The sequence below is a fragment of the Neolamprologus multifasciatus genome, chromosome 16, assembly GCF_963576455.1.
Source record: "Neolamprologus multifasciatus chromosome 16, fNeoMul1.2, whole genome shotgun sequence".
Taxonomy (NCBI): Eukaryota; Metazoa; Chordata; class Actinopteri; order Cichliformes; family Cichlidae; genus Neolamprologus; species Neolamprologus multifasciatus.
This window is the reverse complement of record NC_140454.1, coordinates 25813171-25835446: the sequence shown is the minus strand read 5'-3', so window position 1 is coordinate 25835446 and position 22276 is coordinate 25813171. Positions and strand designations below refer to the sequence as shown.

The window sequence follows — 22276 nt, the reverse complement described above, 5'->3', positions numbered from 1 at the left end:
GGTGGGGACTGTAATCCATCCATTCAATAGAACAAGCTCATTCGTCTGTCTTCGCACCTGTTTACTGTTTCAATGCTAACATGACTATTTTCACCACTTTTAACAAGCCACTCATTTCACACACACACACACACACACCGCTTTGCTTTTGTGCAAACGTTAGCTGAGCCCCTGCTAGCCTTGCAGCCCTGACAGCTCCCAGCCAAAGCCCGCTCCCCCGCCCCTTCCCCGAGCCCGTGTTCCTCCGCCCCAGCTGACCGTGAACCTCTTTTTCCTTCTTTTCCCCCATAAAAAAGCAGGCCGGCCTCGGTCTGAGAGCCAGACAGGGGTGTGTATAGGAATAAAAGCTGCAGCTAGCCCTCCTAGCAACCTTTCAATGAAACGTCAGTCTACAGCCGGGGCGGCACAAAGAAGAGAAAACCTGAGCAGGAGGCGAAGCGGAGCAGCTTCATCACCCTTTCTTCTACTCACCATAACCTCCGCAGCTCGTCCTCACAGCCAGCCCGCGTCTCCCCGGGTAAATATCCTCACTTCGGCCTTAAATCTCTCCTATGTCCGCCTCTCTTTCTCTCACTCACTCCACCCGGAATGCTGCCTGCAGGACAAGAATGGGATCGTCGTGCGCAGGCGCAGTAGATGCAGAGATGATGTTGGCACTTGGAAGTCTGTCGCATGGCAATGCTGAAAAAAACAAAAATCCCCGACGGTGTGCAACACATAACCCGACCTCTGGCGACATCTGGTGGACACACGGTGGCTTCACAAACGCGCATGTGTGTTTGTTTGTTTATTTGTGTAGATTTTCATACTTCAGGATTTTATGTTTATGTTTAATTCCTTTAACTCCAATTTCCACTCAAACAAAACTTTTAGTTCTGTAAGAATTGTCTCCTGTAAGAGTAATAAAAACATCTATTTACCTCTGCAGCAATTATCATGATTAATAATATTATTCAGTTCTCTAAAATATACAAATCTTCAAAGAAAAGAAAATATCTACACGTTGATTCTCTTAAACTTGACTTTTAGATTCCTCAGGGTTGAGGGAGGGTTGGATTTGGAGCCTATCCCAGGTAACATAGGACGAGAGGTAGGGACAGGTCACCAGTCTGTCACAGAGATAGCACATAGAGACAGTCACTTTTAATAATTTCTATTATCAATCTCAAATGCTTTGTGATATTATTAATAATTAGACGTATAGGAGTGGACAGTGAGGATGGGATGGGATCACTGTTGACAAGTTGCTTCTGCTGGGAAGCCATGTCTGTTGCCACTACAATAGAGGGTAGGTAAATAAAGCTAAGAAATTGTTTATAAGACATTGGAAACTGCTTGTACAGCATTCAGAGACTTATGAAACCATGTTTTAAGGTGTGAGTGTCTAATAGTAGTCTTGGTAAACTTGTAGTACTCCCAGTTAAAACTTCCCATAGGAGCAGTGACAGTGACAGTTTCCCTCTCACTGCTGTGAGAGGGAAAAGGGGAGCAGCCTCCACTGAGGATGGCAGAAAGTTAAACTGAAGGTCGCAGAACATCCTCTGAACTGTTATTTTTACTAAAAACAAATTTCCCAGACACTCCAGGGCTGCAGATTGTCACCTCCAGTGGTACATTGAATGTTTGGGGAAAATGTCCTTGTTTGCTGGGATACAACCTGGCACAATGATCTACTTTTGCCTATTTTGAGAAATGGTGTTTGTGATTGATTAGTTATGCCTGTAGAGGTCTTTAGGGGGAGCTCTTGCCACCATACTGAAGATGTTGAAAGGAAAGCTATCCCACCATTTTCACTCATTTATCCTCTTCTCAGGTATGAAGAGAGAATTTGTACAGTTGTACTATGAACTATTATGTGGGGAACTGTGTTGCTTGTATTTTCTAAACATGCTAACTGAAGTTTAGAAATCTTTTTATGCTTTCTTTCAGTTTTTAGTGCTAACTGGTGCACCGTACAGTTAGCTAAGCTAAACACTGGCTTGGTGGCTGGCACAGAAATGCATGTCCCCAGAATATATACCACACATATGGGATATACTTGAATCATGTTTAGTTCAATAGGAAACACATACAGTGTATGTGTGAGATTAACTTTTGCTATATTTCTGTGTCAAACTATCCACTGATATGCTTGTGTTTGTTTTATAACAAGGATTGGTATTAAAAAAGGGACAAATGACTGTAGATGTGTTTTATAAATGTTTATTTCCAGAACATTTGAGGTTCGTAATCTATGTTTACGTTTATTGATTTGTTCGTTTAATTTGTTGTCAAGTGTCTTTCAGCAAATGAAAGTTCACAGTGATGGATGTTGGACTGATACAAAGCAGATGCTCACAGTTAGTTTCAAAGGTTTCAGTCGTCCGTTTAAAGGTAAGCTAATGTGTTCGATATTACTGTTATTCTGTATTTTTTTAATGGTGTCATGCAGGCTGGGGGTTGGAAAGCGGCCCCAATAGCCCTCGTAACATCTTCTTAGCTAAATGTAGCTAGAGCACAGTTCTCAGCCTGTCCAGAAAGACAACTGTAATTCACAGTACACATTATTTTTTGACTAAATGTTGAATGAGTCATTTCCCACCTGGCAATCCCACTTTAACACTGTCTGGAACTTCTTCTGAGTTTTAAAACAAATTTTCTGGAAAACACTTTTCTGATTTTACTAGAAATATAATTTCCTTTTAACTGTCTTTCAATAGACTAAAAGAATAAATAATAAGACTAAAGTATAAAAAAAGATTGTTGGCACACAGCAGGACTCTATGAAACCCTCACCAGCACCAACCAACCAACTCTGAACACCTTTCACTACCAAATGAAGTACAAAACAAGTAAGTCAAGAAAAATAAATTACAAAGAGTATTAACATTTAAAAATTGCTAGTTACACGGCGGTCTGCACCCTCAGTGCGCCACAGTGGTTTGCCCTGTGATTGCCCTTCTTTTTCTCTACTTACTGCTGAAGAGACAGCCAGGAGGAGATTATAATGATGCAAAGGTAGGGTGAAACATGCAAAAGAATTAAACTAGTAAGTTTGAATTATGGATAGTAGAAGTGTCTCCATGGCACGAAGTATTTTCAGCATGAGGTATAATCACTCCTCTGGAGTAGTCCATTACCAAAACCAGACCCTGGTACCAACAGCAGAACATGGATGGGTGGATGAGTCTATGTCAGGTGGCTGAAACAGACAGATTAATGTAGCTGTAAGTCTTGTATGAAAATTGGAAAAGCAATAAAGCACAGTAGTTGTTTCCTTTAGGCTGTTACGTATGCAAAGATGTGGGAATGTCATTCATCTATGTTTCTGTATCGAAAATGCTGTAAATAGCCTAAAACATCACCTGTTTAACATGATAGATCCTAAAGAGAAAAACCCTTTGCTGTGAATCACAGACAGTGTAGAGCTGCTAGAAGAAACACAGCAGCAGATATCAGACATTCAGGGGAACTCGTCACTGCAGCACCTGCAGACAGAGACACACCAACATGTAAGCTATTCTGCACTGCTGAAAAAATGAGGAACACTTTGAAAACACACATTCTTTACTGATATGACTGGGTACCTACAGAGGGCTGAATCTCAGGCAGTAGAGCAGGTCATCTACCGATCAGAAGGTTGGTGGTTCGATTCCTGGCTTCCCCTAGTCTGCATGCCAAATATTGGGCAAGGTACTAACCCCAAATTGCATCCATTGGAATATGAATGTGTGAATGTTAGTCAGAAAGCACTTAAAAAGTGTGCGTGGGTGAATGCACAAGTTGTATAAGCGCTTTGAGTGCTTGAGTGAAGAGTAGAAAAGCGCTATATTTACATTTTCCTTAAATTTAATTACAGCAACTCAAAACGGCAATTAGTAGCTTGTGTGGGCGTGGCCAACGTGCTTGCTTGACAACATCAGGGCATGCTCATAACTGGATGATGGTTTATATCCTGGGGGATCACTTCCCAGATTTGGACCAGGGTATCACTGAGCTCCTGGTCAGTCTGAGGGGCAACCTGGCAACGTTGAATGGACAAAAAAAAGTCCAAGTATTTTTCTATCGGTTTTAAGTCATGTGGGAGTGGGAGCCTAATATAAGATAAAAACTTGCAATTTCAACAGCACATCTCAGTCTTTCTACATGATAAATGTGTAAATTACAGAGAAAATTATGTTAGTTCACCACCTATACTTTCCTGTATTCATAAAACATGGAATTTTTGTTAACTTAACTGAAATTTCTACAGAAGACGATGAAAAACAGGAACCTTTCTGTCATATAACTACTTGTTAAGTACTTGAATGGCTGTGAGGGGGTCTTTATCTGCAGGAAAAACTGTAAAACCTATAAAACTACAGTTACATTTTTTTCCCTTCCTTCACATTTTCCAAAGCCATTCTGCAGGACAGTTTTGGAAACTTTGCCAGGCCAATTCAGGCCTGGGGGCTAGATCTTTTGACACCTGTGCCTTAGACTGATTCTTATCTCTGCACATACCTCTATACTGGTTTTAAAATGTTTGTGCCCTGAGTCAGAACAGAAATAGCCACATCATCTTTAAAAGTCTCTTTTTTCAGGAATAAACTACAGGAGGTAAAACTGTCACATGAGAGTTTAAGTCAGTATTACAGGACTGAGTAAATGAGTCTCAGTCAGTGGGAGTGCTCGTAAATTGAAGATGAAATCTGTCTCAAACTGAATGTGACTTTCTGCTTCAAGCTCTGAGCTGTGGGGAGGGCGTTTGACACGTAATATGACATTTCCTCTGCACGAGAACAGATCATTGTTGTTCTACTTCAGTCTGAGACCGGAGATGAAGTGATACAGATACAAAAAGAATACAAAAAAATATGACAAAAAGCAACACTGATAATGCAAAACTGCAGAAAATGTTGATATCCTGAATTTGTGAGTGAATATTGGAGGACCCTTTTGTGGTTTCCTAATTTTAATAATTTAATAATTCAAGCTTGTTAAAAATGTACTTTAGATGCTTTAATTTGCGCTAGTAATTTTTCTGGACTGATTAATACCAGCGGTGTTTTGATTATGAGTTATAATTTTGGGCAAACAGCAACTACAAATGCATTTATTTTATCGTGATAAGTATTCTTGCCATGAACGCTACACAGTAGAGCTTAGAAACTTTAAAGGTTACTCAGTGTTTTGAGGTCCTACTGTTTCACATCCTGATGACAGAGATGTTGAAATAACTGCTGTTTTTGTTCTTATTTGTGTCTAACAGCTTTCTGCATATGAGCTCACCATGTCTAGTTTGCAAAAACAAAAGTGGTGATTATGAAACCGCTCAGCTTCATAACAGCTGCAAACTCCCTCCTCTCTTTTTTAGTTGAATTTGTTTTTCAGCACCAAATAGATTAAAATGGGCGTTACACAGGGTGTATCAAAGAGAATCATGCTTGATTTAAAACAGGCACTGTCAGAAAGTGGGGATTTGTGAGTTTCACGTGCTTTCCTGGTAGATGGCGTAACATCAGGGGGACAAGTTTTCTGTGTGTGGGAAGGGGGACACATTTATACGTTTGGGATGCAAAAAATATAGCCTTTTGAATTAAAATGATTTTTTTTGATACACCTCAAATACTTTTAAATGAACAATCATTGTCATGCAAGTTGAAAGATGGCCAAGCTTTAACACTGGAAGAGAATAATGAGCTACAATAAGTGGACTCATAGTTCTGGCTTCAAAGCACCTCCGCTACTTCCACTGGAATAAAAGTGTTTTGACATTGATGTGATAATTATTCATTCTTTCATTCATCAAATTTTTTTGCAGTTAATTATTAAACACAGAAAAGGTGATCAGAGTTGGAAAATACAAGATATCTGACCGCTAAAAAAATAACCATAAAGTAGATATATGGTTTTTACTGTCCATTTAATTAAATTCTATAAAATAAAAAACACTACCACAAATATTATGTTGTGTAACCTCGAGTGACGATGTACTGGCATGTAGATTGCATGTGAAATTAGTGAGATCCCCTCTATCTCCAGTTTAACTTCTCTCAGTCCACTGGATGGCGTCAAACATACCTTTGCTGAAAGTGTCGGTGGCCCTCATTGTCGTGTTCAAAGTCGGGTTGTGGATGAGACAGCTCACGGCCTCGTGAGGACCTGCAGGGATTAGTAGAGTGCTGCGGGAGCTGTAAAGGCAGTCGTGATAATTCTGCATCGTTGTAGTCTGGATGTTCCTCGACTCTACTGATTGATGAGAGCTGTTATAGAGGAGGACCCATTGTATCTCAGGGGCAGGAAATCCTCCTTGGGTAGTGCACACTGCAGTCATTGTTTTCATATTAACATCTAGCCTGGGATTCTGGTAAGGAACTGAGGAGAGAAGGGGACAGAAGACCATTTCCATCTTTCTAAAATTTTTTGAATAAAGAAAGTGAATATTACTCTAACAGGAGTAGTTATTCTTCATGCCAGATTCTTCAGAATGGCATAACCTCATCAGTCCTTCGGCTGGATGAGGTGAATATGTGTAATTCCTGAATAGCTTGCGCACTTCAAGCACATCTTGACTGTTTGATTTAAAACCCACTGTGGTTGTGCACAGAGCAAAAATACACAAACTGTGTCTTTGTCCAAAATGATTTGAACCTAGCTGTCACTTGATTACCAATTAATAATCATTACAATCACTAAATGCAAATATTAGCATAGTCACTGTTGGCAAAGCCTGAAAGGAGGAAACTACACATTCTACATTAACCACAATAGCATAAAATCAATGTCATCTCCACTGACTGTAGGTGCTTATTTATATGACAATATAACTTCTCTTTCTTATTTTTGTGAAAAAGACTGAAAACCTTTCTTACCACCTATCTGTAAAGTTACTTGGCAGATCTGTGTGTGTTCCAGGTGGTATTTCTTCATCACGCTGCCGTCCAAGACTGCCGCAAAAGCCCAGAAAGTCCTTTCGTTATCTTCAAGAGTCAGGTTTTTGATTATGATGCTGATATTTCCTCTAATTATGTCCTGAGGGAAGGCTGTGACTCTGTGTTTATAGTAGTCATTTACATGCTCAGCCATCTTTCTTCCTTCATTATAGGAATACAACACAAAATCCCTGTTATCTTGCCAATAAAAACGAACATTACTCCAGTCCGTGATATTTTTATTTTGTATACTACATTCGAGGACTGCTGAGTCGGTGATAGTGGTGTTAACATACACCAGTGTTGCATTACCCACTGAAAATGAAAAAAATAAAATGGACAACTGTTAATGATTGCTACTTCCTGAAATCCTGTGACAGTCTAACACCAAATACTCTTATCTTTAAAACTAATTTCTTCTCAGATAAGCCAAACGGTACAGTTCAATCATGTACACAAACACGCACACAGCTTTGAATGAAAATGGTCTTATAAAAAGGTGATAGCTTACCGATCGTGAGACTGAAAAAAAGTACAAATAGGATCAACATTTTTGTAAGCATTTTGTCGAAGAGCAGCGAGCAAAACACGTGTTAGTGAGCACGAACACTAAAAAGGAGGTCATGTGCAATGAAGACTAACAAGATGCCTTCTTCTTTTGACTCGACAGTCTTCATCGGGCCTTTCCCCCCAGAATGACTAGTAATAAAGTCTTCATAATACCGAAGTAAAGCTCGGCTACGGGGAGCAGCTAATATCTGCATTATCAGTGCCCTGTGACTACATAAAGCCTATGTGCTTTGGTTGCCATTGAAGAGGAAGTGAGAGTTGGGTAACATGTCAGAGTATTAAAGCAGAATATTAAACTAAGTGTACTCTAAAGAGACTTAATAATCTGAGCCTTTCCGACATCGAGAGCTAGAAAATAAAACAGAAGAGTGAGCTGATATTCTCTGTTCACCTCTGCACGACAAGCTTCCACTCTCTGTCAGACAAAGACGTTCAGATGACTTCCTTAATATTGAGAACCACCTGCCATTAGATGCAGATATGAAATTAGTTTAATATGATAGAAAAGGAAGAACATGACTCACGTATGTTTACAGATCCAACGAGGATACCTGACAGTTTTTCCATTGCCCGCCTAACATAGAAACAGTGTGTGTGAATACCAACAGGGGCCAAAAGGTAAGATTCTCAAATGGATATCTCATGGTTAGACAAAATAGAAAAACTGTTGCATCAAAAAAATCACACAACATCCTGTTGCTCTATTTGCTCGTTTTTTCTTCATTGATTTTGAAGTTGTTGTCTCTCTCTTACGTTTAGCTCCTTTGATCTTCACTTTGATCTTCACTTTGATCATTTTTTGCCTTCTTCTCAGTCTGTTCGCTTGCTCTGTGTTCAGTAATCTTCTTGTTGATCTGATACAGGCAGTTTAATTTACACTGCTTTCTGTGGTAGTATCTTTGGTTTCCATTGTTTTTGTATCTTCAATCACTGTACACACACTGCCCACTTTATTAGGTACACCTTGCTAGGTCCAGGGTGAACCTCATTTTTCATTAAGAACTTAATTCTTCATTAAACAAAATACTGGAAATATTCATCAAAGATTTCAGTTCATATGATATTATACATGATAGCATCACACAATGGCACCAAATGTGTGCACTGCATCCATGATGTGAATCTTTTGTTCATTAACTTGCGGTGTTATCTTGTTTGAGACAGCCATGGAAAGGGATGGACATGATCAGCAACAATACTCAGGGTAGCTGGAGTGTTTAAAGCTCATTTGGTGCTAATGGGCTGAAGGTGTGCCAAGAAAATATTCCCCACCCCATTACTTGACCACCACTAGCAGGAACCGCTGATAAAGGCAGAATGGGTCCGCGTTTTTATGTTGTCTACATCAAAGTCTGACTTGACCATCTGAATGTTGCAGCAGAAATTGAAACTCATCAGACCAAATATTGTTTTTCCAGTCATCTGTTGTTTAGTTTTACTGAACCTGTGTGAACTGTACTCTCAGTTTCCCGTTCTTAGCTGACAGGAGTGTCACCTGGCTTTATCGTCTGCTGCTGTATCCCAGCAGCATCAAGATTCTGCATTTGCATTTGGACATACTCTTCTGCATTCCCTTGGTTGTAATCGTGGTTGGTCATTTGAGTTACTGTTGCCACTCATTGAATATTTGCTCTCTTAAAACCCAAGAGATGTTTGTGTTGGAAAATGATAGTAGATTGTCAGTTTCTGCCTGGCAACAACCATGCCATGTTCATAAAATTAACATAAATCACCTTTTCTCCCCATTCTAATGCTCAGTTTGAACGTCAGCAGGTTGTTTTGATCATGTCTATATGATGAAATGGATTTAGCTGCTGGCACTTGATTGGCTTACAAGCATGCCTCAGTGTGAGCTTCACGGGATGTTTTTGGTTTGTTGTTTGTGTTTCAGTCAGATATGAACATCTTCATCCTGCACCATCATCATAACTAATCATGATAAAAATCAAAGTGAAATAGTATACTACTGTTATGGAAATAATAAATTACTAATATTAATATATAGTATGTTATATAATACTCTATTTTAGGTCATATTAGGGCCTTGGAAGCACATCATTGGCAGGTTAGGAATCGCAGCAAGATCCTTGTGTTAAATTGATTGTTTCTGAGCAGCCATCAGAGTATTTAGGGGGATAGGAGCCTTTATATTTTACCCACAATGCACTTCTACTTCAGTTGTCTTTATTTTGCAGCCAGAAACCATGGCAGCAAAGCAAAGAAAGTCAGCAGTGTTGCTTCATGATGATGCCAAAATGTAAACTTTATTTCTCAAGTCTGTATTACAAGAACGACTCACCGTCGGCACATATATTCTCCTTTTTGCAACTGTCTGCTGGCTGCAGTTGTTAGTTACCAGAAATATTGGTGAAGCACAGTAGGTTTGTGGTCCATGGATCCTTTTTTGTTTTCGTTTTCTGCCACAGATGTATTCTTGCTGACTTTCTGTCTGCAGATTTGCCTCGCGGAGACAAAGGGACATAAAGCAGACTCAGTTTGTTGAAGTGAAAGCAGTTCAATTTTTTCCTCTTTGTTTCTTCAGGCATAGTCATCAAAAAGGAAAACTTTGTAACTGATTATAAAATGGCAATGATATGACAGCTTGATTTAAGTAGTTTTCTAATAATGTAAGCATAATGCAGCTAATTTCAGAATTTACTAAGCAGCTGTTTTTGTCCTGCTAAGGCCTTTACACACCAAAAGCGTTTCGTAAAAATGACACGTAATTCCGAATTTTACGGATCCAAACATGCTGTGTAACCTAAATACACACTGAACGTGTTTGCAGAAAATTCATCCTTAAATAACACACTTTGAAAAAAAGGAGTTGACATCAAACAATGATGAGCTAGTCCTGATATAACTAAACCAAAAAAGGAACAAACAGAAATTCTTTGTTCCTCTCATTCTCAAGAGAAAGGAGCAGCATGCAGACCTTCATGTTGGGATCCAGGAGCTGAAGCTTTATCGTGATTGCTTTTGCACATATTTCTGGATGTCAGTGGGGCCAGTTGAACTCTTGTTAGCAGAGATGAGACCATACTTGAGGAGGCAGAGAAATAATTTCAAGAGCTGATTGTGACACAACAACATTCAAATGTAACTCCATGTTCAACACTTTGACTGCGTCACCACCAGACAATGATGTGATTGGTTAGATGTGTTCATACGCAACCGAAACACTGGAAAACTTTAGCTTAATAACCTCAAAAAATTTATGTTGCAAATTCCTCCTACGTAATTTCGTGTTTGGTGTGAAGGGCTGCATCAAGAATAGGTGAGTCAGTAAATATTTTTAGTGGACAATATATTTGCACAGATTTTATGTTTCTGATGTGTAGAGGCTTTTACTCAGAAAAACCACCAAACTCTTTTGAAACAGTAAAAGAAAAAAGAAAAATTTGAGGAAGTGAATAAAAGTTTTGATTGCTGTCCCCCTGATGTGACCCACTGGTTATGTTTTACTTTGAATTGAAGAAGTATTACACAGTTTAGAGAACAGAGAAACACAAACAATGTCACAACACAACAGTCTATCCAAATGCAGAGCAGTGGGTCTGTTAAATGAAGCATTCTTGTAAAGCTTTTTGTTTTTAATCATTTATGAGCTTCCTTTTCAATTCATGAATGAGCATATAGAGCCACAGCTCCACCTTAGATAGACTGGGTGCTAGGTTTTTGTACTTTTCCAGGCCTGGACTACATGATATCTGCCACCGCAAGCTACAGTAAGTAGGTCCTGATTTGTTTGCTATTGAGGGACCAAGTTGGACCACATAGTAATGTTTAATGTGAGCCAAATTCCAGTCTTCTCAGTATAAAATCCTCACGGGACAGGCTTCAGTGAGGGGTGATATTACAAAGAACAAGGCTCCCCTAATTCTTTGTCAGACAATTTAGGCTTTGAAGATAATGAGGCGAAAGGTAGCAGTGGGTACAAAGCTGATGCGACTTAACATAACTCGAAGTGAAGATAAATAACAAGCAGAAGACACAAGACTAACGTTTTGTATTCTGTAATGTAGACCTAAATGCTGCGGAGTATTAATGCACTTTGGATCGGGTCCAGATTTACATCACGAAGCTGCAGACGCCCTCTTGCGCAGTCTGAGGCTCTGCCTTTCAGACATCGAGGGCTGCGGTTGTTTACGCAGTGTGGGTCTGATTCTTTCTTACAAGTTCTAGTTCTTCAAAATCCTCATCAAGCCGTCACACATATTCAGAAGTCTGCACGGGAGCCATCTATTCTCTTGTCAGGGTCTTCAAGGAATATTTCATCTAATTTTTTCAGCTTCAAACTCCAATCATCAGGTAGGGGTGTGGGGGGTCATTCTGGTCCTGGGTATCCTTTAAAAAATATTTTTATGGCATTTATGTTGGTCATTTGAACCACGTAGTTTCTTCTTTTTTTTCTCCATAAGAAGTGAGCTTGATTCTCTTCCTAAAACCTTAATTTTTTCTATCTATAAACCATATATAAAAAATTATATAATATTCATCTAATTGGGATACTTTTATTCTTTATACTGTGTTAATCATAAGAGCATTTATTTTTTAATTTATGTATTTGTTGTCCGCTTTTCAGGCTACTGTCAGTGAAACAAAAAAGTCAAAATAAGACATGAGCCCAGAATTGAAGCATGTTTTGATTTATCTGCTTTAATATTTTTTTTTTGAGTGACCTGTGGAGCAGTATGGAGAAAATCATTTACATTATTAACACACAAACAGGTATCATTTACAGTATCCTTAAGTCATAACGAGAATGAGAGCCAAAAAATAAAATTAATTAATAAGGAATTAATTAATAAAAAAAAAGTTCTATTTTTTAACGTTTTTTCCCCTTATGTAGTTGAAACTACATTTACATATGCTCAAACGCTTCCTTCCTGTTTCGTCATTCTGTACATATCATCCTGCTGCTGACAAAAGGACGTTCCTTTTACCATAAATGGAAATGAGTTGTTTCTCCACCTTGTTTGGTATGTCTGAAAATTTGTTATATGCCTTCAAGACACTGCAAAAATGTATGTGAAGCAAAGTGTGCGTATATGTACTTCTTTTAGCATGGTGACCTTTGTGCTTATGAAATCTGCTCTTTCTATTAATCCAGTTTATAATATCATTATTTACTAATCTCATCAGTTGTCTTGTTAGTTGTTACATTTAGTGATAAAAATGTTGCGTGAGACATGAAAGTAGTTCAAGTGTCGTGGGAGAACTCTTTTTTTGTCTGATGACCACGTAAGCCAACAAAATGGTAGCTGTCATTTGTCAGCCTAAAAGTTGAAGTGTTGCCTTGGAAGTGAGATCCTGAAACTGAAGGTTGCTCTATGCATCTAACTGTGTGTGCATGTGGAGGGTTAAAAAACAAAAGGTGACGTGGTCTAACAGTTAGCACCATTGTGTGAACTCTAAGGTATTGTGCAGTTTAGCTCACTGGAGCTATTTTCCTACTGAGGAAAAGAATAATCTGGTTGAATTAAAGCTTAAAATAAACTGGCTGAAGGGCAGATCAGGGGAGCTGGAAAACTGCACAGTTGGCAGCTGCGTAGGGTGAGGCTCGGCTGCTCAACCACATCGTGCTCAAACCGTTCATAGAGTAGGTCTACAAGTAGGCCCACTCCGCTACCAGCTGGTTAACCAGCCTGTGATTGCAAAAGCTTCTTTGTGCCTATTACCATTAATGTAGGTCCCATTTAAAGTCTTTGGTGTCGACCTCATCAGGCCATTTTACCAGAGTGCTCGCAAAGATATCGCTTTGTATTAGTTCTGGTGGATCACGTAATCTGATATCCCAAAGCAGTGAGGCTGCGCACCATTTCTGCAAAGAGTGTGGCACAAGCACTGTTTCAGGTCATCTCCCATTCTTCATCCTGAAAGTTATACTGACTGACCAGGGTACATGGTTCATGTCTCGCACACTAAAGGAGCTGTACGAATTATTGGGCATTAAATCTGTTTGGACCAGTGTCTACCACCCTCAGACTGACGGGTTGGTGGAGTGACTGAAGAAGACTTAAAAGCCCATGATTCATAAGTTCATTCACGAGGATAAACGCAATTGGGATCGCCACAAAGTGCTTGTATTATTCCTTTCTTTTAGCTCAAAGTTACTTGCCAAGTGGTAAGGTCTCGTTGTGGTCACATGGTGAGTTGGTGACGTTGACTATAACATCATACTGTCAGACAGGGGAGGAGCCACACAAATATATCACCTCAAACTCTTAAAAGCATGAAGAGAGGCTGAAACCGCTTCTCTGGTGAGCCTGGTGACGGTGAGAGATGAGTTGGGGCTGGCGGTGCATAATTCCACGATTCCTGCCTCCCGCCATTGTGGCAACCATCTCACACAGCCCCAGAGAGCAGAGTAGCGGTGTTTTGCAGATTTGTTCTCCACCCTGCTCAGCTATACTAGTCCCATGACCAAATAATGACTCCGATATCTGCGAGTCTAATGGTAGTCTTATGAGCACCATTTTTGATACACACAGGCGTGGCCCTATTGGTTACTTGAGCATAAGTGGCAAATTGTTCAGAGGGAATTGGCTGAAATGCTAAAAATGGGAGTAAAGTAACATGTGGTGTAGCCCCATAGTTCTTTTTGTGAAGAAAGATGGCTCTATACAGTTTTGTGTTGACTACCCTAAGGTGAATCAAGTTTCACAGTTTGACACTTTTTCCATGCCCTGAGTCAACAAGCTCCCTGACCAGTTAGGCACTGCTCACTTTTTCTTGATGTTGGATTTGACCAAAGGCTACTGGCAGATTCCCTTGCCCTGCCTGAGTCCAAGGAAAAAACGGCCTTCTGCAGGTGGCTTTGTGCAGGCTCTCTGTGGGGAACCCTTGCTCTACATGCCTAGCTTATCTCCTATTTTGAACTCTTTACACAGGCTCCTGATGTATTTTAAGATTAATTTTAAAATACTTGTACTTACATACCGAGCAGTAAACGGAGCAGCTCCAGTCTACCAGTCCCATTTGGACTTAACTTTTATTGCATTATAACTTGCATTTTTTAACATTTTACCAGCTGATTAGTTAGGCTTAAACAAGTCTTCAGGTTATGACGTCTGAATTGAGTGAATCTAAATGGACTTTTTTTAGTCTCAATTTACTGTATAAAGTACAATAAAGTACTATGTTCCACAGGTCAGAAAGTGGAATTTTACGAGATTCAGAGCTCTACTGTCTGGAATGTTGATTTTTTTAGCTGGATGTTTCTCTGTTTCACTGCAGGTCTGCTCTTCTGGTTCTTGGTGCCAGTTTCATCGAAAACAAATGGAACCAGAGGGGCACCGCTGGTCCTTCAGTGCCATCACAACCTCAGCGAAAAGTTCATTCCTGAGCAAACCTCCATATACTGGCAAAGTAATTCCAGCGTTCTTCATGTTTTTTCAAAAGGACAAGAGGAATTTAAACACCAAAGTGAGTCATTTAAAAACAGGACTGCAATTTTCCGCGATCAACTGGCCTCTGGCAACTTCTCCCTTGTCATCAATCCGCTGATGCTGAAAGACGATCAGCTCAGCATCGAAGTTGCTTACATACCAGAAAGCAGGAAACTGTGCCAAACCACTGTTCATGTAGCAGGTATAGTTCACCTTAATTAACATGGATGCAAATATCAGTATTTGTTAAATATATGAAATGCAAACTGTATGTCCAATGGGATTGAAAAGATGAAACCCTTCAGGCAGTGTTCAGGCACATATCTTAAGGATAATAAAACAGGTGGCTCATGATGATTATTTCAAGTGCTGCATGTATTTCTTCACTGAGTTGAGTGATGATTGAGGGATAAAACTCGTGACTAGTTTATGTTGTTGTTAATTTGTACAACAATGATCTCTGATTAGTTAAAATTTGTATGAAAATTCTAACATTTATACATGTGAAAAATCTCTGACTCATTTCCAGCTCGTTTTGAGATGCCAAATATCGTGGTCAACACCATAGATATGATGGCTATGTGTGCAACAAAGGGGGGCTTTCCGGAACCAGAGCTATCATGGATCTCCGTGGACCACGAGGGACATGAACGTACACTTGAACCACCTGATGGCCAGACCCTTGAGATCTACAAGGAAGATGACGGCACCTACAGAGTTACCAGCACTGCCAACATCAGAGGATCACAGAAAGTTATCTGCAGCATTTACAACCCAACTTCAAAGGAGACGTTGACTGTAATTAAAGACGTAATTACAGGTACTCCAAGGATCATTTTTGCTTTTCAGTCTGAAGTTGACTTTTCAAATATATTCAGAATCCATATCCATAGGTTTGAAATAGATATGTAAACCACTGTGTTTATTAATCAACCAACAATGACAAAAACATAGAATAACTTGAGGTTCAACCCTAAGTCTTAAGTCACAGTTTATCTTAAACACAGAGAAAAACACATATATATAAATTTGCTGTAAATTTAAAAACGCACTGTGAAATTAGAAAGTGCCGGAATTACATACATCTCATCCCAGATTAACATCAATTGTAGGTCTGTTTCCCTGTAATTTCATATCATTGAGCCAAAAGCCTTGACAAGCCTGGAAACTAACCCAATTCTCCATTGCAGACTTAATAGTAGCAAATCTTTTAGAGATACTAATTTGAGCGAATGAATTCATAATTATATTAACACTAATCTCTTCAAACCAGAGAAGATCTTAAAGTAACTTTTTGAAAATAGTGTGGCCCCCAACAATCCTGATTTGAATTACAGTAGCTTACAACGTTACCATTTTCATGCCAAGAGAATTCAAGATGCACATCAATTCCCATCAGTTTGTGGAAGCTTTCTGTGTTTCATTCATACAGATTCCCACGAGCAATTAACCTAAAGTTCAGTTTACAGTGCTGTTTAGATTTAGATGATTTTTGCACTAAGGATTAATTTTGTGTTGAAGTTGTAGGTAAAGCAACACAACTGATTGTTGTGACTGTGTCTTGTTCCTGATTTACAGGTGAAGGCTGGAGTCTGCCTTTGGGAGCTGTTCTTGGAGTACCGGTAATACTTGCAGTAATACTCGGAGCAGGAGCCGCCATCGGCTGCCGAAAAATGAAAAGTCTGTAAACTTTTGAATTTTGCTCCTTTTCCTTTGTAATTATTAATTATGTAATTAAATGTTTAAAAATTGGTTACATCAAATACTGTGCGGAGGATCAGTAACAGCAGTACAGAGTAAAATGTATGACTATATACATCATTAGAAAATGACTAAGTGACTCTGACCCCTTAGCAACCTCTGGTTGCTGGGTAAAAATGTGTTATTACTTGATTGGCTGGTGAGTGGTTGCTTGCATTTGCTATGAAAAAGAGAGTGCTACACCATAAGGTTGCTGCACTTGCCTGTAGTTTGCAAGAAAGACGTCCACTTGTCTGCAAATACTATCCAAATACTCTTCGAGTTTTAATTAAAGTGTGTAAAGTTTGACACAAACTGGAAACTGAGAGTTTCCATTTAAAGTAAAAGACACACATTTGCAATGTTTGCAGACAAGTTGGTGTTTTTCATGCAATCACAAGGATTTTTTTTTGTGCGGCACCGTATATTTCTTTGCAACCAATTTGACACTAGTGACTGGCAGCAAAAACTGGACAACTGAGTACATACTTATTTTGCTTTTTTCTTCCTTTAATTTGCAACATCTTTGAGAGAATGCAAAACCGCTGTGGAAAATTAGTATCAATCTCTTAATTTTAGCTCACCTTCTGAAGCAGTTACCAATGAAAGCTACAACACAAAGTTTGTGAGAGAGAAACATTTCAGGGTGTAAAATAACCTCAAACTATAACTTCATGAAGACCACTTTTCCTCCATTGGAACTCTGAACACGAAATTAAGCACAGGCACAGATGTCCCTGCTCTGTGTCAACCCTTTACGCTGTTGAGATCCGTTAGAAAAAGATCCACACATATGCCGTACACAGCTGCTCTGTTGAAAGTTAATACATGAATCATTTCTCTTGCAGGGAGAGACTGTTCAGGACAAAACCTACAACAACTGAGCGCCAATGAACCTGCACCATTGGAAGACAGCACTCCTGATCCTGCAGCTGTTGCAGTTGATGATGTAGCTAAATAAAGGGAAAACACTAAATAGAAGACATGGCAGGAACTCATGTTTCTTCCTGTCTAGAAATAAAGACCTCATCTATGGAGGACCACAGAGCCACACACACACACCGAAAAATAGTGTTTTTATTTTAAATTTAATTATTAAATAATAAATAACTTTATTAACGTTTGAATAAGTAAAATAATGAAAAAATGAATCTGTAATTGAATTTACAAATGCATAATTTATTGTACAATTCATTGCACGTGGCTCTTGTGGTCCTCCATATGTGAGCATGTTACCTTCAACAGGTGGTTATAGGCTGAGTCTACAGGCGCACACTTGGAGAATCAACTCTACATTTTACTGCAGGGCCCCTTCATTTTTCACAAATCCGTTACAGCTTGAAACATGACACAGCGTTACAAAATTTGCAGCAGACAAAAAGTCTGCCATCATCATTTACCCGCCTTGAATTGTCATTAGATGAAGCTGAAATCTAAATTTTACATTTGATGTTTACATCTAAATTATTTAGCTGTAACAAAACAGGAATAAAATGTAGGACACGGAAACTAAAGTTCAAAATCTGAAGAAACAGATCACACGCAGTTTACTGATGGATCGAGATATTAGTTACCCAGATAGCATCAGACCCCAAGGTGGATCTGCCCTGAATACAGTGTATTAAATAAAAACAGTTTTTGTAGCAGTTTATGAGCATTACGTTGTTTTAATGAGTATTTAGTAAAATTTAAATGTTCCAATTAAATATAATTTACAACTGAGGAGTGCAAGAAGGTCCTACTTCTCTGACATCATCACTAAAAACAGCCATAATGCTCGGGTCTTATTTTCTACAGTTGACAGGCTAACAAACCCTCCTGTGTCAGTGGCAGCTGAACTTCATTCAACCATGGCCTGCAATGACTTTGCCAAATTCTTCACAGAAAAAATCCAAAAGATTAGACAAGCAATTGGTACATCAACAGCAGATCCAGAATATGTACTGTGTCCACCGAAAAACTGTTTAAACACCATGAAACAGTTTCACCCTATTAACAGCAAAGACCTGGAGGACATCTTAGGTCAACTGAACTCCTCCTCTTGCTGTTTAGATGTCCTGCCAACAAGTTTTTTCAAAAAGGTCTCAAAGACTTTGGAGTCAGACCTGTTACAGATCGTCAACTTTTCTTTAATGTCAGGTGTGTTTCCAGAACCACTAAAAACTGCTGTAATTAAACCTATACTGAAAAAGGACAATTTTGACAAGACACAAATGAACAACTACAGGCCGGTCTCAAATCTCCCATTTTTAAGTAAGATCATTGAAAAAGCAGTTTCTCAACAGCTCAATTACTTCTTAAAACAGAATAACTGCTATGATGCCTTCCAGTCAGGTTTTAGACAGAACCACAGCACTGAAACCGCTCTGACCAAAGTGTTCAATGACATATGTCTGAATACAGACAGTGGAAAAATGTCAGTCTTAGTTTTACTGGATCTCAGTGCAGCATTTGATACAGTTGACCACAACATATTACTCAAACGACTGGAGAACTGGGCAGGTCTTTCAGGAACTGTACTAAACTGGTTCAAAACATACTTAGAAAACAGGAAATACTTTGTATCAATAGGTAACTTCACATCTGAGCAGACAAGTATCACATGTGGAGTTCCCCAAGGTTCCATCTTGGGACCCCTTCTGTTTAACATTTACATGCTCCCACTTGCACAGATTATAAAGAACAACAAAATAAACTATCATAGCTATGCAGATGACACACAAATATATATGACAAAGTCACCAGGAGACCGAGGCCCTGTACAGGCTCTTGGTAAATGCATTGAGGAAATTAATGACTGGTTGTGCCACAATTTTCTCCAGCTAAACAAAAACAAAACTGAGGTAATAGTCTTTGGTGCCAAAGAAAAACAATTACAGGTCACCAGAGAACTTCAATCCATACACCTAAAAACCACAAACCAGGCGAGAAATTTGGGTGTAGTGATGGATGCAGACCTAAACTTAGAAAAACACATTAAGACAATAACAAAATCAGCTTACTATCACCTCAAGAATATTTCAAGGATAAAAGATCTGATGTCTCAACAGGACCTGGAAAAACTAGTCCATGCATTCATCTTTAGTAGGCTTGATTACTGTAACAGCATCTTTACAGGTCTACCTAAAAAATCAGTCAGACAACTACAGCTCATTCAGAACTCTGCTGCTCGAGTCCTCACTAAGACCAAAAAAGTGGACCACATCAGTCCAGCTCTGAGGTCTTTACACTGGCTGCCTGTCCGTCAGAGGATAGACTTTAAAGTTCTGATGCTGGTCTATAAAGCTCTGAATGGTTTAGGACCAAAATACATCAGTGACCTCCTAACCCAGTATGAACCTTCCAGATCCCTCAGGTCATCTGGATCCATTTTTTTATCAGTTCCCAGAGTCAGAACCAGACACGGAGAAGCTGCATTCAGCTTTTATGCTCCTTATATCTGGAACAAACTCCCAGAAAGCCTCAGATCAGCTGAAACACTCAGTTTATTTAAATCCAGGTTGAAGACTCACCTATTCTCAGCTGCATTTGAATAAAACACCAAATCCACACTTTTAAGCTTAAATTTCAAAACTTATATTTTAACTGCTGATTTTATCTACTGTTTTGACTTTATCTGTTTTGATTTTATGTACTGTTTTGTTTGTTTGTTTGTTTGTTAATTAGTTAGTTTGTTTGCTTGTTTTAATCAATTTTAAATCATGCTTTTTATTTGTTTTTGTTTCTAATGTCTCTGTAAAGCACTTTGAATCACCTTGCTGTTGAATTGTGCTATACAAATAAACTTGCCTTGCCTTGCCTTGCCTTAAATGTTACAAACCTTTTTTCTTTAAAGAGAGGGTTTTGTTATTTCTACCGTTAGTGGATACATATCCTTAGATTTGCTTTAATGTCTCCCAGTTTAATCATTTCTAATATGAGCCAATCCCACTTTTACTCACAGATGATGGATCTCTTACAGCCACAACAGAGACGTTTCAGAGTGGAGTAATAATTTCACGTATAACTCAAAGAATGCAGGGCAGCTTTCCAAGTCTTTAAAGAATGTAAAGCTTTATCAGTAAAGGCAAATCTCTTGGCTTTTATAGATTTTAAATATTTTGATATAGTTTTGGGAGGATGTACACAGATTGTGATTCAAAATATTGTGACGTTATAAAACGATCTGGGTGGGATGAGCTGGAAAATTAGTAGAGGAAATAAAATATTCACAGTTAGTTGAACTGGTTCAAATTCCGTTTCCACTGTTAGAGTATTTCCTGCAAGAAACGTAATAACAAGCGATCAAAACTGTCATCATGATATCAAGGGCCAGATTAGGCCGAGATGTCAGTGTGACGATGCATTTGCAAAATTGCACCCATGCAAGTGGAAAATTCTTTTGTTGATCTATTAACAGTGCACTGATTTCCATGCAAAGATGCAGTCAGTACATCTTAATGATTACCTGACCTGAGTGGATTAGCGGCTCAGAAATAAACACACGCTATTAGTGGGACTCAGAAAGATCAAGTGCATTAGATTGACAGACTTACCCCATATACGCAACATTCACCAGAGAGCAGATGAAGGAGCGAGATGGCATCAAAGTTAAAGAGAGGCGGAAATTACACCTCAAACATGCACGCGCATGTGTGTGCGTGACGGATGCGCTAATTAAACACATAGCAATACACTTCTGGTTCTGTGCAAGCAGACTCCAATCCAGACACAGTTTATAGCAGAGCCTATGATACCTTTTGGTGGATCAGGTTGTCGGTCAACCCACTGAGACTGATTTGAGTATGTCAGCAACAATATGTCAGGAATCAGGCTTAATGTGAAGTGTAATCAGATTGCAATCAGAGTACCTGTAGCTGCTTTAAAAACATAATTTAATAATATATTTAGTTGAGTTTTAAAAGCTTAAAGTCATTTTAGTCTCATCTTCACTCATACTATATATTCACATTAAGAAGGAGCATTAAGCCACAGCTGCACAAACCACCTAAAAGAAGAAAAAAACACAGCTTAATGTTAAATAAAAGAGATCAAACATCCAGCTATGAGAGAGGTGCTCCTGAAATGACTGGTACCACCTGTAGCAAAGCTTCCACCACCATCAGCACAATCAGGTTTAGAGTACACTGCAGATGGGCCTTGATACTGCCGATACTGGGATGCTCAGTTTTGGTTTCATTATTCTAAAAATGCAGCGTTTTGAATCTTTAGATATCATTAAATTCTGGTGCCAGTGTGTGTTTTTCTGTAGTTTTGGGGCCCGATTCGATTATTTTACCATTTTAGCGTTAAACTTTCTTGAATTCTTTCTGCAAGAGTTATTAATTGCGGCAAAAATGGGAGCAGAATACACAAAATACTGCTTACAGGTGTGGTTAGTTCTGTGGTTGGTTTTCTAAACACAGATGCAGTCAGTTCAGTATGACATACTCAGTCTGCCAAAGGCAATGCAATTTAGAGCACAGTCAAAATTTAAGATAATTTTCTAGCAGGACAGGTGCAGCATTATAATTGTAAACAGAAAATGAAGAGAATTAATATGTAACGTGTACGTTAAATATAGGCCTACAGTGGCAGTCTAGCAGAGAATCGTTATAATGGAGACAAGCTTCAGTAACTGACAGAGTCCAATGTAGGACTGTAAGAAGTAACAATTGGACATCATGTTTTGATGATGGGAAA

General features: G+C 38.9%; 2 protein-coding genes across 4 annotated transcripts; one reads left to right on the top strand and one right to left on the bottom strand.

Annotated features, from left to right (window-relative positions):
• Positions 1-640: 640 nt before the first annotated feature.
• Positions 641-21602, top strand: LOC146500936 (CD276 antigen homolog). 3 transcript variants are annotated; one of them, XM_085136338.1, is made up of 8 exons: positions 641-773; positions 2276-2373; positions 2754-2831; positions 14703-15056; positions 15384-15674; positions 16433-16534; positions 17443-18108; positions 20724-21602. In XM_085136338.1, exons 1-7 carry the CDS (start codon positions 673-675, stop codon positions 17553-17555), a joined length of 1137 nt encoding a protein of 378 aa, XP_084992464.1. In that variant the 5' UTR covers positions 641-672; the 3' UTR covers positions 17556-18108; positions 20724-21602. The 3 variants fall into 3 exon arrangements, with proteins under 3 accessions (XP_084992464.1, XP_084992463.1, XP_084992462.1); XM_085136337.1 differs by lacking the exons at positions 641-773; positions 2276-2373; positions 2754-2831 and adding an exon at positions 10205-11191; XM_085136336.1 differs by lacking the exons at positions 641-773; positions 2276-2373; positions 2754-2831 and adding an exon at positions 11211-11774.
• Positions 1881-7832, bottom strand: LOC146500937 (CD276 antigen homolog). The gene is made up of 5 exons (XM_085136339.1): positions 7405-7832; positions 6834-7208; positions 6043-6336; positions 3345-3467; positions 1881-3181 (listed from the first exon to the last, which is right to left on the bottom strand). The coding sequence occupies exons 1-4, from the start codon at positions 7454-7456 to the stop codon at positions 3391-3393; spliced, it is 798 nt and encodes a 265-aa protein (XP_084992465.1). The 5' UTR covers positions 7457-7832; the 3' UTR covers positions 1881-3181; positions 3345-3390.
• Positions 21603-22276: the final 674 nt, after the last annotated feature.